Source organism: Paramacrobiotus metropolitanus, unplaced genomic scaffold, assembly GCF_019649055.1.
Source record: "Paramacrobiotus metropolitanus isolate TYO unplaced genomic scaffold, Prichtersi_v1.0 Parri_scaffold0000054, whole genome shotgun sequence".
Taxonomy (NCBI): Eukaryota; Metazoa; Tardigrada; class Eutardigrada; order Parachela; family Macrobiotidae; genus Paramacrobiotus; species Paramacrobiotus metropolitanus.
In genome coordinates this window covers 794,413-812,030 of record NW_026570274.1, presented here as the reverse complement: position 1 = coordinate 812,030, position 17,618 = coordinate 794,413, and the positions used below count along the sequence as shown (strand labels likewise).

General features: G+C 43.4%; 3 protein-coding genes across 4 annotated transcripts; all 3 read left to right on the top strand.

Annotated features, from left to right (window-relative positions):
- The first annotated feature begins 895 nt into the window (after nucleotides 1-895).
- On the top strand, nucleotides 896-2,511 carry LOC129592686 (uncharacterized). 2 transcript variants are annotated; one of them, XM_055488782.1, is made up of 2 exons: nucleotides 896-960; nucleotides 1,158-2,511. In XM_055488782.1, the coding sequence occupies exon 2, from the start codon at nucleotides 1,179-1,181 to the stop codon at nucleotides 2,190-2,192; it is 1,014 nt and encodes a 337-aa protein (XP_055344757.1). In that variant the 5' UTR covers nucleotides 896-960; nucleotides 1,158-1,178; the 3' UTR covers nucleotides 2,193-2,511. The 2 variants fall into 2 exon arrangements, with proteins under 2 accessions (XP_055344757.1, XP_055344758.1); XM_055488783.1 differs by having other exon boundaries at nucleotides 935-2,196; nucleotides 2,396-2,451.
- Nucleotides 2,512-9,145: 6,634 nt separating this feature from the next.
- Nucleotides 9,146-10,210, top strand: LOC129592637 (cysteinyl leukotriene receptor 1-like). The gene has a single exon (XM_055488713.1). The coding sequence runs from the start codon at nucleotides 9,146-9,148 to the stop codon at nucleotides 10,208-10,210; it is 1,065 nt and encodes a 354-aa protein (XP_055344688.1).
- A 3,833-nt stretch (nucleotides 10,211-14,043) lies between these two features.
- Nucleotides 14,044-15,141, top strand: LOC129592636 (5-hydroxytryptamine receptor 1B-like). The gene has a single exon (XM_055488711.1). It carries the CDS (start codon nucleotides 14,044-14,046, stop codon nucleotides 15,139-15,141), a length of 1,098 nt encoding a protein of 365 aa, XP_055344686.1.
- Nucleotides 15,142-17,618: the final 2,477 nt, after the last annotated feature.

Here is a 17,618-nt window from a genome sequence, read left to right as displayed (position 1 = left end):
CAACACATCTGAGTCAGAGGATTCCGAGAAATCTGTGTCATCCACTTCATCGAAACGCACAAGCCCTGCAAAACGTCGCTTTTCCCCTTCTCGAGCGGACAAAGCGAAGAAGACAAAAAAATCTTCGCCAGTCGCAGGAAAGAGTACACAGCGTTTACCCGAGCAGACAACAATGAGTGCGCCTGCTGATACGGTTAAAGAGACGGCGACGCCGGGTGGCACTTTTCTCGTTACGGTGTACAACGCCGACGGTACAACAGCAGCCCAGATTACCGTACCATCAAGTTCGTCCCCACCCAAGATCACCGTGGAGATGAAGCCAACGTCCAGACCGATCATAACCCAACCAGAAATTGGAGGTGCAGGACACCGTAAGTCTCGTCGCTCAACTGAGCAAAGTGCGATCGCTGCCGATTTTGGATCAGGGAAGAAAGCAACGACGTCATCAGAGCCGCAGTCTCGTGATGACTCGCTGGATCGTGCAGTGAGTTATTTGATGAGTGTGTGAAATAATTCCGTCTGCCTGGTGTATGGTTCTCTGGGATTTTTCGATTGTTACTGAAAATCTAGTGGAATTATTAATTTTTATAGTAACATATTCGAGAACTGGAGATTGTAAACGACACCTTTTTTATTTGCCCCTTCTTTAGCCGTGTGTATTATTGTGTATGACGAACACTAAGGTCAACTTTACGTAGCTGCATCACAGTTCTGCAGTATGCGGGTTTGTACCGGAGTATGAAGAAGATCAGCGAGCTGAAACTGTTATGCACCTAACCGTAGCCCCGTAACACAATTAATATTTCGCATCTTGCTTAGCAACCGGGTCCACGCTGCCCAGATGATTAGGCATTAACAACATGGCGATGTTAATTTTAAACACTTATGTTTGAGAGTCTACTGGCGCTCTATTTGATTCTACGTTAATAAAATCGTAACCGAAAGTCCAGTTATCACCTTGTAAGTTTAGCGAAAGGTATTTATCCTGTACCGCACATACTTGCGCTTTCACCTAAAACTTGTCGGCTGTAGTGTGTGCAAAGTATTAACCGAGTCGGCTGTTGGATTTACTTACCGTTAGAATCAGCGTAACATTGCTCAAGTGCTCGTATAATTCAAAGTTCCTCGTACGAACAAATACGTGATATACTTCGCAGATAACCCATCTGGCATCTGCCATGCCCCCATCAGGTAATAAACACAACAGAGACGTCCCCATCCGAACGCCAACCTCTTCCGCTTGGCCCTCTCGACGATCAGATCCAGCTGAAACTACCACAGAACCCTCGATGGCTGACTTTCGCAACAAAACTGTCAAGCATCAAGTTAAAATTTGGTTTTGCCCGTACTGCAATAAATCGTTCAACGACTCCCGCCACAATACCGTGCGGCATCTTCTGGGTCTAGTCGAAGAAGGACGAGCGCCGTGCTGCAACTGGCGCAACGGTGTTCATAGCCCCGCAGACCGGCTGGATTACCTGTATGGTAGATTACCGAAGCGATATCCCTACTACCGCCAGTACCAGGATAACGCGATGACGAAGCTAGGAGAACGAGTTAACACGGAATGGACAAGTGTGGATAGAAAACACACCATCCAACTACATCCTGATGATTTTCAAGAAGGGATGAAACTGCGACAGAAAGTTCAACGCCAGCCCCGGAAACCAGCACGGGAAGATTCCCCGGAAATTATCGAGCTGCCTGTATCTACAAAAAAACCTTCCACCGGTACCGAAACGGCTTCCCGTAAACGGCGTGCTTCCAGAACTTCACCGGAGAGGTTGGGTATGATAAAAAAGTCTGCATCCGACAGTGCAGCGAACGGCACGCAAATTTTACCGGAGAGTGGTACTTTTCGAGAGCCTCCCATGGCGGTTGGAAAGCCGGTAGCACCGGGGGACACTTTCCTCGTTACGCTGCACAACGGCGACGGTATAACAGTCAAAGTTACACTGCCGGCTGGTACGTCACCACCTAAGGTCACGGTTGAGAGAATGTTAACGCAGACCAGAATCAAAAATGGAAGCGATAATAACTGGCATCATTTGACTCACGATTCCATTCAGCAAAGATACTTTAACGTCGCGAATACGGAAACTCGGCTTCAGGAAGGAACTTCGGCATCGTCTCAGCCGCCACCTCGTGATGGCTCGTTGGATCGGGCCGTCAGTTATTTGTGGAACCTGTAAAACAGTAAGATACTGAACGCTTTTTGTTTCTGCATTTGTTGCGTTCACTGGTTAATTTTTTAAGTCATTCGCATAAGTCGAAATTATGTCGGAGGGATTAAGTTGACCTTGAAGTACCCGCCTGTATGATAAGTAATCCCACTTTGTTATGGCATTGATTTTATGTAATTTAATATTAATCACAGTTGCTTGTTGTTGTTTAGGAAGAAGATGTCAGTTTGTCAACTGAGTGATCAGTTGCCCGTTTTATTTATAACGCATATGGTTATAAATGTTCTTTCGCGATTGTTGTTCAGAACTGTTACCAACTAAGTAAACGTTGTTCGTAAAGGGTGATTACTTTTGCGTATATTAAAAATCATAATGCATTAAAATTTACGTATTATGAAGGTCGTTGACTCGTTAATGCCGACCACGAGCCTGATTTTCATACTCCTGAAATCTTTGACGAAATTTTCATCTGAGCGTCTAATGCGTCTTGTACACTGTCTGGTGTCCAGCTAGTCGAGCGCCACGCTGCAGGGGCATTAAACTCCAGTTTTCAATATACAATTGTAAAAGAGCACAAATTGAAAGTCTTATTAAAGACCCGGGTTGACGATCGACAAAGAGGCGTATTGTATCGACTATGTCCATGTCTATACCGGGGGCAGCAATTTTAATCATGGGTTTTAATTTGGCTATTTACTTGCAGACAAAGTGAACCGTGAAGGATATGGTTTCTTGTACAAATGTGAAACTAATAAGCCACTGAATGGTGCTGACATTTCAGCACTACTGTATACCGACTGTGTGCGCTCGAATGATGTTGTCGCAAACATGTGGTGTTCATTTCGATTTTCTCGATTATTTGTCCAGGTATGTTTTTGAGACGTCTATCAAATACGTGAATGGACATAATATTGTGGAAATACTATTGATAATTCGATTTTTGTGCTAATCACGTCATGTTAGCCTGTAAGTCACGTCATTGCGCGTCACGCCAGGATTCGAGTTTTTGGTGTAAAACTACCGGTTCACTAATATTTTCTTCTTGTGTTCGGAACAGCGAATTCCCATATGTCACTAGACGCCGGAACATCGTCATCTTCTAAAGGATTTTCCCCTTGAATCGTGCTAAGCTTTCCAGCTTTCGTGTATTATATCTAGAGCGATAATATGACACTGTATGTCGCCGCGTAAATAATTTAACGCATCAGTGACCTGCACAAATGAATTGTGTTTTTGGATGCTCATCCTTTCTCTTCTACAGTGGACAAATTTTGGTAAAGCAACGTGTACTTTTTAATCAGCTATCATCCTGCAAAATTTTTGCTCTACCGCCATTCGTTTTGTCATGACATTCAACTGAATCAAAGCTGTCTGGTATTTTTGAAGTATAGATCCATAAAATATTATTTTCATACCCGGCGCACTGCACCTATACCGACGTTACTGCCAGCAGCATGATGGAATTCCCAAGGAATTTAACCGCAAATTCTTCTGCCAATGCAACCCACTCTGCAGCACAGCCGAATACCGCATTTCTCGGGTACCTTCATGGAAGCCTCGCGGTAATTAGCCTCATCAGCAATACTTTTATTTTGTCAGTTTTTGGAAAATCCTCCCAGTTATGGACGCCGTTCTCCGTGTACATTGTCAGTCTGTCCTTGCTGGATTTGGCTAATTCCTGCACCAATCGTTTCGTGCTTATTAGTCAATTCTTGAAAATTCCCTGGCTCCTTGGCGACGGTTATTGCTATTTCTCGTTATTCGCCACAACCGTGATCACCGGATCGATCATCCACACGCAAGCGTTAATCAGTATCAACCGTCTGTGGGCCGTGACCTTTCCTAACCACTACCGCTTGCGTCACTCGATTAAGGTCTCCGTTTGCTGTGAAATTGGAGTCGTGTTGTATCTGTCCGCGTGGACACTTCCGGGCTTTATTATAACCGATCCACGCGCTTATTTTATTCCAAACTCATGCATGTATGGTTTCGCTAATAAGAGCGTGCTCTTCGTTTTAACCGGCATCTGTACCCACTTCTTCCCGCAGATCTTTATTATTTCGTTATATCCGTTTATTTATTGGAAAGTGCGGGTTGTGATGCGGCGCAAAGTGGAAGTGATGACCAAGTCGATTCATTTACACCGAAATTCTATGGTAGGTGTTACCAAAGACACTAAGCAGAGCTCGGACAATGTGCCCCACATCCGACCAAGCTTTCACAGTGCATCCAGGGGGCATATTAACAGTCAATCCGGACATCCGGGGGACTTTCCGGAAGGAAAGAAGCGTTTGAGGAAGTTGGTGGCGGCCGCCACGGGACAGAGGCATTTTGCGGTACTGACCGCCATGCTGATCAGCGTCGTGGTCTTCTGGACGCCGGTGCACGTGACCTACGCCATGATGATTGAGATGGAGTACTTTGATTTCCGTCTGCTGGCGGTCAGCAGTCTGTTGGAAGCGGTAGACTGCACTCTGACGCCGATGCTGTGTCTACTAGTGTCCAGAGAGTGGAGAGAAGCGGCGAAGAAATTACTGCGTTTCGGGTACTAAGGCTGCGGTATGCTATTAGGTATTAAACCGACCTACATCATCCTGAGGATCTGATTATCCATCTGGCAGATGGTTCTTGGCCGTTGAGTACCATCTTAATTTCCACGTGTTACAGTTAGACACAAGACACATCAACCAGCAGCGTCTGGATAATGCTACACTTTAATGGTTAATGCCAATACGCTTAGACGCATTTTATCTACCACTGACCGAAGATTTTTTGCTCTGTGCGCCCTGCTTTTACAGCGGCGGAACATACCATTAATTTTGTCTTGCCAAGTTGCCGTAATAAAGTCGAAAATTCGAGGATGTGATTCTTTCCTTAGTACATGAACAAATCTCCATGTTTGCCATGCAAAAGTGTGTTGTAGCGTACATGTGCTACAGATAGTAATAATACTGTTAATCGCATCCGTCTTTTAGCGGCTTTTAATAAAAACAAACATTGGCAATATGTTCTTATCCTGCATCTAATGCTGCGTTGTACATAATTATTAGGAACAATAATACTGTTAGTAAATAATTGGAAATTGCTATCAATGCAGTAGTATTTTATTTAATTCTCGTGGCATTTTTTGCAGTCGGCACAAGCGAAATACTAATTTATCATCTGCCTAGGTAGACCCCTGGTAGTCAAAAATCGATAAGACCTGTTTATTTTGGTCAGGAATTTAATTTTGCACAATGATGGAAAACAACCATCGTAATTTAAAAATTAATTGTAAAACAACCGTCGCAGGTACGTGGTTCATTTGGATCAACTGTTGTAAGCGATATGTTTATTCCCGACGTGGTATATATTAAAACCAACTTAAGAAAAATTGATTTTATAATACAAACAAGCACTGAAATGGGAACGTCTGCGTAACGTCAAAAATTCATCGGAAAATCATTCGCTTACATTCGGTTGCTACCTATAAAATGCAACATTGCAGTACAAACACGCATGAACACCTTCTTTCACAACTAATTAGATTGGAATCAAACTGGGACTATCGCCTGGTAATCCCAGTTCAAGAGGACAACATTACTGACGGCAAAGACCTTCAGCCGATTATCCGCCTTATTATCGGGATCCGCACGTACACCGGCATGCTGGACCTTCAACTGCACGACGTCCTTCTCACCCAGCGTCGCCGTCATCTTGCTGGACACGTCAATGACCGCCACGATCTCGGCGTAGCGTCGGCTGGGCGAATTGGGGTGGTAGCCGTTGATCTCGATGTCCAGGGTCAAATCTTTGTCAGGGAAGCGCTGTTTTACCTGCCCAATGGCGTCGGCAATGGCATTGGTCATAGCGCCGTTATCGGCCTGCATGTAGTTGATGGGGTAGAAGCCGCTGTCGAAATTGTCGTCCAGGGTGCTCTTGGCGTCATTGGCGCATTTCAGGCTGGCGGACTGGTAGGATTCGGCGGAGACTTCGTAGACGGAGAAGGTGCAGTAGCTGTTCAGGACGGTTTCCGGGATACCCTCGGCAGTGGCTGTTTCCAGCCCGGCAAAAACGAGAACACCGGCAAAAATGGCGAATGAGAGCGCCATCGTGATGACCACAGTTTTGACTGATTGCTGATAAAAAGCCAAATAAAAAACCAAATAAAAGGGTGATAAAAAACTAACGTTTGCTTGCGCCGCTTTTATATGTATTCAAGACGGACGTGTAGGCATTTATGAAAGAATAATTATTATTATATGAAGTACATTCAGTAAGCAAGTTTGTCTCCCTGGCTGAGTTATTCGCGGTATTTTTTGTTTGGACATGCCAGACACTCAGACAAATTTCGGCGATTTGCCCAAAAAGTCACGGTATTTCGGCGGAATAATCAGGTAGACGTGAGCAGGCGTTGCAAGCGTGTGCATGCTCAGCTTAAAAATAGCGGCATTTCCCGAAATGGCTTGTTAGCCGGTTCAGCAATACAGTAGTATGTATGTGACTGTGTCAGCAGATGCAAAATTCGGCATATTCAGTTTTGACCGGTGAATTGTGTTGACCATGAAAACAACTGCCATTATTACAAAACTGCATGCTTATGGATTTATCTGTGGCGCGGCTACGTTATATGGCTACGGCAGTGCAATAATAATTAGGTCTTCGTACAGTAGAGCTTAGGGCACATGTGTTCGCCGAATCGATATAAATAATTGAACTGCATTTAAACTTGTAGTCGGACACTCTTAAAAGCTCGTTTTGTTTTTGGCACTTTTTATCATTGTATTTTTGAACTGTACTAACGGTATATACTATTTATCTAAGCACACAGATATTAGGTACATAATCTCTGTGAAAACATGTTTTCTGTGTAAAAATTAAAGTAACTGGATCCGCAAAAATCACCAACCTTAATAGCGAATTAAAGCTTCGTAATAACGCACGAGCGTAAAAAGTTAAATAAAACGACAGCTTGTGACGTAAGCGACACCAACAACAGCGGTAATTAATTTAATTATTGGGTGTTACTTTCATTTAACCTTTTAACGCATCGGTGACGTGAATTATGTAACGTTTGTTAATGTAGCCAGCCAGCAATTAGCGTCATACAAATAACGATAATATTGCGTAGTGTCCAATAACAGCTACCGTATAAACGTATGCCGGCGTTAATTACGCACGCTTGAATGACATGGAGGAAACACGTGATACACTGTTTTGCTCCTCGGTGTTTACCTTCAGACAGTGACAGACTTCTTTATCGGAAACGAGCGACATCCATTAACACGGATAATTGCGTTAAGTTGGAAACGCGATTGACGTCATACGCAGTCAAGGTGTTATTTTAACCATGAGACTACCTGAGCGACTTTTGACTCTCCCATCGCCAACGCCGTTGCAGTCAGTGCAATCTCAACCTTTTTTTAAAAATACTACCTATACCCTTATTAAACCCAGCCCTTCCTTAAACAGGAAGGGCTTGACACATCTGGAGGGAATATAACGTAAATAATAAAAAAGACGAGCCTGTCGTTAGCACAAAGCCGGATAAGACAATATTGATCAAGTTGTAAAGTAAGGGAATGTGCGCTTCCGCTCTGCTAATACAATCACAGAAACGTAATGCATGGGCATGGAAATGTTTGGGATTTTTTGCCGTTTCGACGAATTAACGCATAGCCACACGGGAAAAAGAGTCTCGCCACAAATTTTGCATGTACTAAAGACTTGAACAAACGACAATTCTTATATATGGTCTATTAAACGGGAATTGCCGGCACCAGTATCAAGTTTCCCCAGTAACTGGATACCGTACGTTTCCCGTTGATGCTACGGAAGAAAAATCTTATTACATAACAAGTATTGCACACATAATTTTTTATATTAATTACTCTGATAATTGTTCCGGTGATCCTAATAATTATTATTCTATCTTGTTGAACATGGACCATGAGAAATTGCTCGAGTATTTAATGGAAAATTATTATCCATTTATTTCTGGAATCTCTCCAATAGCCTGCATTGTATGAGCTCTATCCGATCGCGACTGAATTAAATCCCGTCAACAAGTATACGTGAGTGACCATGTTTTTTCATACGACCACCCACTGACCAATCAGCATGCGGTCAAGTGACATTTGAGACACCGTCGAGTACCGCTTCCTTTATCGGTATTTCACGAATGCAGGTGCGGTCTGAGAGTGGTGAAACGGCAATTCTTTTGTTGCAGATATTTATTCCGGTTGCCCTGCATGTGGTCCCCGCCGTTCCTCAAAAGCCGGCATGCTCTTTATTTTTCCAGCGGCTCCTGTAGCGTGACCGAGTGTACAGCCATAGCATCCGCTGCCGAATAGGGACAAGGCCGGATCGTGATTGTGTGAAAAGCCGGCTTAACCGACAAATGCACATGGTCATAGAAAAACACGTCTTGATTGGCATTAATTTAGACGCCGCAATCACGCTGGGCTATTTCTCCTGATCGATGGTAAAAGATTACACCGTAACCGGCAACAGAGCCTACCGGGACACATTGCAAAACATACGGCCACAACAATCAGTTAATCCCCGTATAAAATACCGGCGATGGGAAAGAAGCCCCTTGACGTGCTGATTCGCGGCATTATTCCCTCGTTTTCTCGTTGACATATTTTTTCCGGTTTCTTCCGATATACACAGCCGGGATTTGCTCGATAAAGGGAGACACCTTTGAATTGTCTCATGACTGATTACGCTCTTGACCTTTCCGTACTAATCGGACGCCGGTGTTTTTACAACCGGCGAATCTATTGGCTTCTATCGATGGGGAATTGCATAAAAGCGGCACAGCGCGTCTCTTATTAGTCCAATTGCACACGTCTTCGAAAATCCTTAACCGGCGTTTTCTTCTAATGCACGCGATCTCTCTGCATCAAAGCCAATAATTATAACAAGTCTCGCGATTTTTAACACAGCGATATTTTTATCACGTTGCGCACTATTCTAAGATGGATCTTCCGCGAAACCTTACCGCAAATTCTACCGGCAATGTCTCCCATTCTGAAGCACAACCGAATACAGCATTCCTGGGATATCTCCACGGCAGCCTGGCGGTCGTTAGCTTCCTCAGCAATACATTTATTTTAACTGTATTTACCAAATCATCACAATTATGGACGCCGTTTTCCGTATACATTGTCAGCTTGTCATTACTGGATTTAGTCAACACCTGCACCAACCGTTTCGTGCTAATCAGCCAATTCCTGAAAATTCCCTGGCTCCTGGGCGACGGTTATTGCTATTTCTCCCTATTCGCCACAACGGTGATTACCGGATCGATTATCCACACGCAAGCATTGATCAGCATCAACCGTCTGTGGGCCGTGACCTTTCCCAACCACTACCGCCTGCATCACTCGATTAAAGTCTCCGCCTGCAGCGAGATCGGTGTCGTGTTGTATCTCTCCGCATGGACACTCCCGGGATTTATTCTAACCGATCCGCGCTCCTATTTCATCCCGCAGGCGTGCATGTATGACTTCTCCCATAAGAGCATCCTCTTCATCCTCACCGGCATCTGCACGCATTTCTTCCCGCAAATCTTCATCCTCTCCATGTATCCGTTTATCTACTGGAAGGTGCGCGTGGTGATGCGGCGCAAAGTCGGGGTCACGACCAAGGCCACCGATGTCCACCGCAACTCACTGGGTGCCGTTACCAAAGAAACCAAAGCGAGCTCGGATAATGCGCCGGCCATCAGTCATGTAGCAAAATCGGGAGTGCACGTAGAGATACCAGAGGGGAAGAAGCGGTTGAAGAAGTTGGTGGCGGCGGCCACTGGTCAGCGGCATTTTGCGGTGTTGACGGCCATGTTGTTCAGCGTTATCGTCTTCTGGACGCCGGTGCATGTGACGTACGTTCTACTGATTGAGATGGAATATTTCGATTTCCGTCTGCTAGCAGTTAGCAGTCTATTGGAAGCGGTGGACTGTACGATGAATCCGATGCTGTGTCTGCTGGTGTCCCGTGAATGGCGGGAAGCGGCACAGCGACTGCTGCGCTCCGGTAAATAGGAGAACATGGATAGATGCTTCGCGATGTGGTTCGGCAGTTCGAGTGTTATTAATTTTTATCCAAGTCTAAAGAGAAACGTGTCCCTTGGTTATTTATGCTGGATTCATATAAACTGCTTCTATCATCGACCGTTTAAGTTAATCAAGGCTTTTCTTTTCGCGGAAAGGCAACTGTGGAACTGTTTTTTGCTACACATATTTGGCCCGTTGCTGTGTATGTATGTACTATGTACATGTGCATTGTAGAGTATTGAACTCAAAACTGGGAATGATAATCTTTTCAAGGGGAATGTACTTTGTATAGCTTTTAATCATATTTTCTTCACATGTATTTTTTTGTAAATACCAGAGTTAACGATGCAGCGGAACCCGATCAAGCAATATTGTTGTTTAACCGATTGACGGTTCGAGATTGTTGTAAATTATTGACACCACAAGATGTAATAAACTCGCGTTAGCTATCTGTATATCCATCGCGTATGGAGTAAGTGTTCTTGCCTGTGTCCGCAGACGATTTACTGCTATGTGCACACCAATCAGAAATATTCGATTCGTACATTCGAAAAACAACAGACCATTTGAAATGGAACGAACATTTCACGAACACAATTAAGTGCACGTCTTCTGCTCCAAATAAGAATCAACAAACAAATAACCAGACTGATCGGTTAAAGCATAAATAAGTGTACAGAATATTTTTTTAAAGGTTGTGAATAAAATCAAGATTACGCAAACTCGGACACGTATTGGGAATTCCAAGGTCATATTTTTGTATTACTCTATTATTATCACTAGAACGAGACAGCAATTCAAAATAGCTGCGTCACTCGTGACTCGATGCAATTACATTTTTGAAAACCGTTTTCATGTTTTGTTCCAGTGATGCGTTAGAGTACCATCAACAAGATTTTCCCGGTACTTGTTTTTCTATACATTTCAGCCTAGACGAGAGAGCGAACAATGCAATCATGATCATGACAAGCATTTTAATCAATCCTCGAAGTCTGAAAATGCTGGAATTAATTATCAAGCTGCTATATACGGGATACGTACAAACATTCAAATGGTTCACTTTACGATAAACAGACTCGTAAGCCTTCTGTGACTTCGCAGCACTGAGTAATTAGTCGTAGATGGAATCTGGCACAGAGTCACAAAAGCACTGTAGTACTTATACGCGCACCACTGACTAGCCCTATATACAGCTTCTTTGACCTTTCCTAGGGTGGGGACTTGGAGTGGCTGTGTGAGTATTTGTTGGGGGTTCACTCTTACTGCCGCATCCTACGAGCTTAGTGCCCATAACTTGGCTGCACCACATTAGAAAACATCTGAACATCAATTTCCGGTCCAAGAGTACCGCGTAGCTATCTATCAGATATTTGTGCACCGAATGACATGCCACAAATAAACGCTGTCACATGTAAACGTAGTCGTACAGGTATACGTAAATCGACTAACTGAATCGACTGCAGGTTATTCCATACGCCACGGCAACGGTGTGCTACTGATTGACTGTTGTTAGCATCAAATAATTTGCCTTTTCGACAGTAGCACGATTGTTTTCCCTTAAATGTGTCCTTGTCTGACCGCTGTGCAGACGTACTACTTTGGACTACTTAATTCAGAACATATACGGTATTTTTGAAATTTGCAGTAGCTGCAGATTAGTGAATTAAAGGTCCAGCAAAACATTTTAATTATTGCTCGACAGTAGTGATAACGCAAGATTTAAACGGCGATATGGCACCGCGACATTTCGCCGCCGACAACTCGACGCAGGACTTTTGGTCGCAGACATTTCGCCGCAAGGTCATCTCGCCTTGCGACGTTTCGTCGCCAGACATTTATTCGGCAGGAGATTACGCCGCGAGACATTTCGTCGTCCGGCAGTTTCGACGCCGAGACATTTCGCCGCAGCGTTGTCTTGACGAAAAGTCCATTTTAGCAGGAAAACATTTAAAATACGAAGGCTTAGAACCATAAGAAAACCCTAAAAAACCAGAGAATAACCTAAGAACAACAAAAGAAACCAAACAATAACCTAAGATTAACCTAAGAAACCCAAGAATAACCTAAGAAACCAAAAAATAACCTAAAAATAACCTAAGAAACCTAAGAATAACCTAAGAAACCTAAGAATAACCTAAGAAACCTAGGAATAGCCTAAGAATAACCTATGACTAACCTAAGAATAGCCTTAGAAAAACTTAACAAGTCCAAAAGACTTAAGAAAATCTCCCAAAAAACCCGAAAAACCCGCAAAAATTATGCGTGTCGAATGCTTTTGCGGCGAAGTGTCCGCGACCAGACGTCTTGCGTCAAAATGTCGCAAAGTCAAAATGTCTCAATGCTAATTGTCCCTAACCGTAGTGTCCCCGCGTCAAAATGCCCCGCGGCGAAATTTCTTCGCGGCGAAAAGTCGTGCGTCGAATTTAATTGCGGCGAAATGTCACACTCCCAAATGTCCGGGTGCGGGCGATATGATGAATGACGGTATCGTACGGATCGACGTACATGACATGATGGCATTGTATTATTGTATTTTTGAAATCGGTATCGTTTGAAATATTATTGCACGATATCTTTGTCAAAAGTAAGTACATTAAGTGAAGGCAATGGTTAATAACGAAAGCACATTAAATTGAAATCAACACCTTGTACTTTGCACCGCTTAATACAAGCAGTATCTTTGTAGCAAATTAGCAACGGTGCTTGGAACAAAACCAAAATACACAGACGGCTGTACAATCCCTTGCGAAATGAGCTAACGAGAGCACATAATACAGCAAACGTTTTCCTTTAAACACCAAGTGCAAGCAGATTCTTTACCTTGAAAGAATCTATCAAAATGTTAGACTATCTCTTGAGGGATCAGCCAATTGAAATTGTAATGAATATGATACAGAAATGACATCTTACAGGCTGGAACAAAGCATTGTTTACTACAAATTGCAAAGTATCGTAAGATGGTAAATACTGTTTCTCATTGGCATGATTCTAGGTACCGTAGTAAAATTAACAGATTTCCATAGAAATCCGTCTGGGACCCCAATATGAACTACAATTAGCCAAATCACAGCTGAGAGATAAAAATTAAATGTTGTATTGCGAAACTTCCGGGTTGTTGCAAGGAATTAACGCAGCCTCACAATACAAATTAGCTCAATTTTCGACCTTACGGAAATGCCAGAGATTCCTGGACCGCTTTACCTGAGCGCTGTTTGAATACATATTCTTTCTTACGCAGTATAAGCAGCCCGAAGGTGACCTTTATGTCAAAGCACAGCTAGGGGAATTGCATCCGCATGATGCATGGCGTTTTTATAAATAATCAGTATTGCGCTGATGCTGCCAGATTGTTTAACTATGCATCCCGACAGTGCTAAATCAGTGATCCGATGCTAATTTCTCCTTAAAATGCAAAAAAGTCATGTGGTTCCCGGATTATTTAATAACAATAAATTCTATTTGGATTCTTTAAACAGGGAGCACCGCTGCGACGCTCAACTGACTCTGCATCTGATCAGCTATATAAACACAGTAAAATTCAGCATGTACCGGATGCATATAATATGCACCAGCATAATCTTTTAATCATCTACTGTAAGTAGGCTGGATGATTTGGACATGTGCTGCAATCCCTACGTCGTGCCTCCCGAAGGTTAATTAGACCACGGCTCGTATATATCCCACCATTTACGTAACCATCGGTATATTACCTTTGTTTCCGTTATCGACGAGCATACACACCATCTTCGGACATCTCGCAAGCTACCGTATTTTTTTAATTCAAAATGAACATCTCTAACGCTACGTTGACTGCGTCTACCATGCTCAATTCAACGATTAATTCATCATTCAGCGGCGGTTATGCGCAGCGCGGCGCCAAATTCATGGGTTACTTGTATTTATCCTTGACGATATTCAGTTATTTATCCAACGCCTTCTTTTTATTCATCTACTACAAATCACCCAGCCTGAAAACCCCGTTTTCCGTCTACGTCGTTAGTTTGGCCATCTGTGATCTTTGCAAATCCCTGACGAACGGCATCAGCAAGACGACAAATAACCTGCAAATGCGGTGGTTTTTGGGCGACGGCTACTGTCTCCTGGCATTGTACAGCTCGCAGGCGCTGACCTCCATGATGATGTACATCCAGGTGCTAATCAGTTTCAACCGTTTCTGGGCCGTCACGTTCCCCAATAATTATCGTACGCATCATAATAAGAAAATAGCGGTGTGCCTGGTAATCGTGGCGGTGGCGTTTGTCAATGTGTGGTATTTGCCGGGATTTTTAACTGAAGAGATTCGCAACCGCACGCAGGAGCAGGTGCGCATGTGTACACCGGCGTTCGGCGGCGGGAAATCCGTGTACTTTTATCTCTCCGGGACCATCATCCATCTCTTGCCGCAGGCGCTGGTGATTGTTATGTACCCGTTTATTTATTACAAGGTTAAGGGTGTGATGCGCAAAAAAGCCCATATTGGAAAGACCCGTGTTGAACCGGAACCGACAGTGGAAAGCCAGATGACCTCTAATTCCCGCGTCACGACCACCACGTTGATCGGCAGAGGCCGCAAGGTCTCAGATGCCTCTCGGCTAGAGGAAATGTCAATGCACGCCGTGCCGCAGGAGAAAGCGGGGAATAAAAATCGGGTTAAGAAACCGCCCGGCCGCATTGCTAAAGCGGCGGCCGGCACCCGACATTTCGCTGTTCTTACCACACTGCTGATTAGCGCGACACTTTTTTGGACACCGACCCATCTGGCCTCCATTTTAATGATGTCGGGAAAATCGGTCAGCTACACATTTTTGGGTGTCGCGAATTTCCTGTTCGCCCTGGACTGTACGATGAATCCGCTGCTGTGTTTACTGGCTTCGAAGGAGTGGCGTGACGCTGTAAAAACTACATTTCGCTGCTACTAGTGTACCGGTATAGAAAGCTGTTAATTTGAAAGCATTTTAAAAGCCATTTACAGTTAAATGTTTTGTGGTTCTTCAGCTGTCATTTATGATGTCACCTTTTCCTAGATTTAGACACACCATTGCACTATTTACAGTCGTATCATATACATAATTAGTAACTGAATTGTGGCATCCCATCCTTTATCTTAATAAATTTCAAACAATATCTGTTAAGAACTGGTCGCAGAATGAATGAACTGCACACACGAAAGGCGTTTAATCACTTATTAATCCTCTTCCCACCTACATACATAGTAACGGGGCCGAGCCTTTTGACCATGGAATGACGATGTATTTCGATCATCACGCCATACAGCGGATTAACTTTGGAATGTTCAGTAATTCATTTCAGAATAAAATTTCATTAAACCAAACATACAATTCCTTAGTAGCTAAATCGAAAGTGTGCATTACCTTTCAACCTATGTAGTTTATAATTTATTTCTCAATATGTACCAGGCGAGCTTGGCTCAACAAATATGATCAAATGAAGAATTTGTCCCAATTAACATGAGAAGGGACTGTGCACAACACACTCATAGCATTACCGCGCATAATCTCCAAACTTAAACGTTGAAACAAAAAACAAGTAGAGCGACTCTCGCCCATCCTTAAAAACAACTTCTTACCGATCTCCTTTAACGTTACAATGCCGGTCTCACACCAAGTGCCAAAAGTCTCACATGCAAAAGCGACAAAATTACAGCGATCAGTCAGCGACTTGTATTTTCCAATCTTCTCCCGGCAAGCCAGTTCGGCGGCGGCGCCAGCACTCTTTGAGGTCGCGTCGATATATGAATCCGCCATCGTATCTCTGCAGTTGACGTCCCATACTAATGGCTGTCCGCGGTACCACTTCCAACGCGTGGCTCCATCCGGACGCTTTCCATTTTCGCGCAAAAAACCAATGGGCTCCGGGTATGACTCAATTCCGGCATTACACAGCGCTCGCAATATGATATCGTTAATGCCGTTATGGCGTTCCCTGTGTAGTATAAATGTTGTGCGTAGCCGTTTTACTGCATTTGTTTCACTGAAATTACCTTTATTAATTTTAGTCATGCATTTCTATACATTACGGTAGGTCAACCGTACCATGGTTTAAAATAGCATTGCTTTTTGATTTAAGAAGAGCACGATGAGTACATGATAAGCACATGTCAGCAGCGCACATGAGCACGTGAGCATGTTGGGGAGCACATGTCAACAACGCTGCTGTCAATATTTCCGTGTTACCGTAAAAAAACAATCTCTTCAGCGGTATTCTCTGCTGGTAAAGTGCTTAAAATGGATGCAACAGTGATTGTCAGGTCATTTCATAACAGCCACATCCGTTGTTAAGGAGCAGACGTGTATCTGCTCTCGCCGGTGTTTTCCTTAATTATTTATCCAAGGAAACTGACCACTACCTTTGCATTTTCGCCTAAACCACACAGCGCCTTTCGATTGTTTATCACAGCAGCTAGAGTCTGTTTCCAGCAAATGCCCAATGGTAGATCATTCTGTATGATGTAACTGAGTATGCACAAGTAAATCTTGGGTATTCTTTGTCAAGATTCCTGTTGTAAATCAAAAACGTCTTGTTCTCCTGCAAATGGTTGAGTAGTAGGGGTTATTGAACTTTTATGTTGATCTGCGCATTATGACGCTGTTTCAATAAATCAGTAGATGTGTACTTAATCAATAGTCTTTGCTGATTACTCACAATGGGTATACAGACTGTATAACCTGAATCTTAAAGTTTAAGACTGGTCATTGTTCGGATAAGGCGAATTACACTCATTTTGTCCGTATAAGGCGAACACAATAGCGCTTTTCTTCCAGTACATTGAAGGATAGCAAAATTATTAGCAAAACACAGTGACGTCTTTGCCGACTTGCACGTGATTCGGATGATGTGTTGAATCGCGCGTTAAGAGTAAATTCATCGGGATGATCCAGCAGACCGAACCATCTATGCAATATGCAGTACGAAACTTATTATTTATCCAACAACTTCGGAGCGCGGCAGGTATCCCTTTTATGGCGATTATCGTTTCACGAGATACACGGTTGCATAAATACCTAAACATTTTGAAAGAATTACCGCTTTTTGAGCACGTTTCTTTATTATACGTTTATATGGACCACGTCCTGAAAAACAAGAGAAAGGCGAAAGACCTATTCAAATTGTCGATTGGTGCCTGGAGATCGAATTGCAAAAGCGTTCCCGAGAATTCTAATGTGCTAAGGCTTGTTTATGCTTATCGCAAAGTGCAGTATTCCAGAAACCATCATTGCTCTGCAGAAATTATCCATAGTATTATGATACATTCCGGAAAAGCAGTAGCACGAAAAATATTAAGAAGCAAACAGGTATTTAGCAATTAGGCTGTATTAGCCTATTTGGTGCCCACATCGGAATGTGCATCAGCCACCGGCAAAGCGCTCCTCATTGC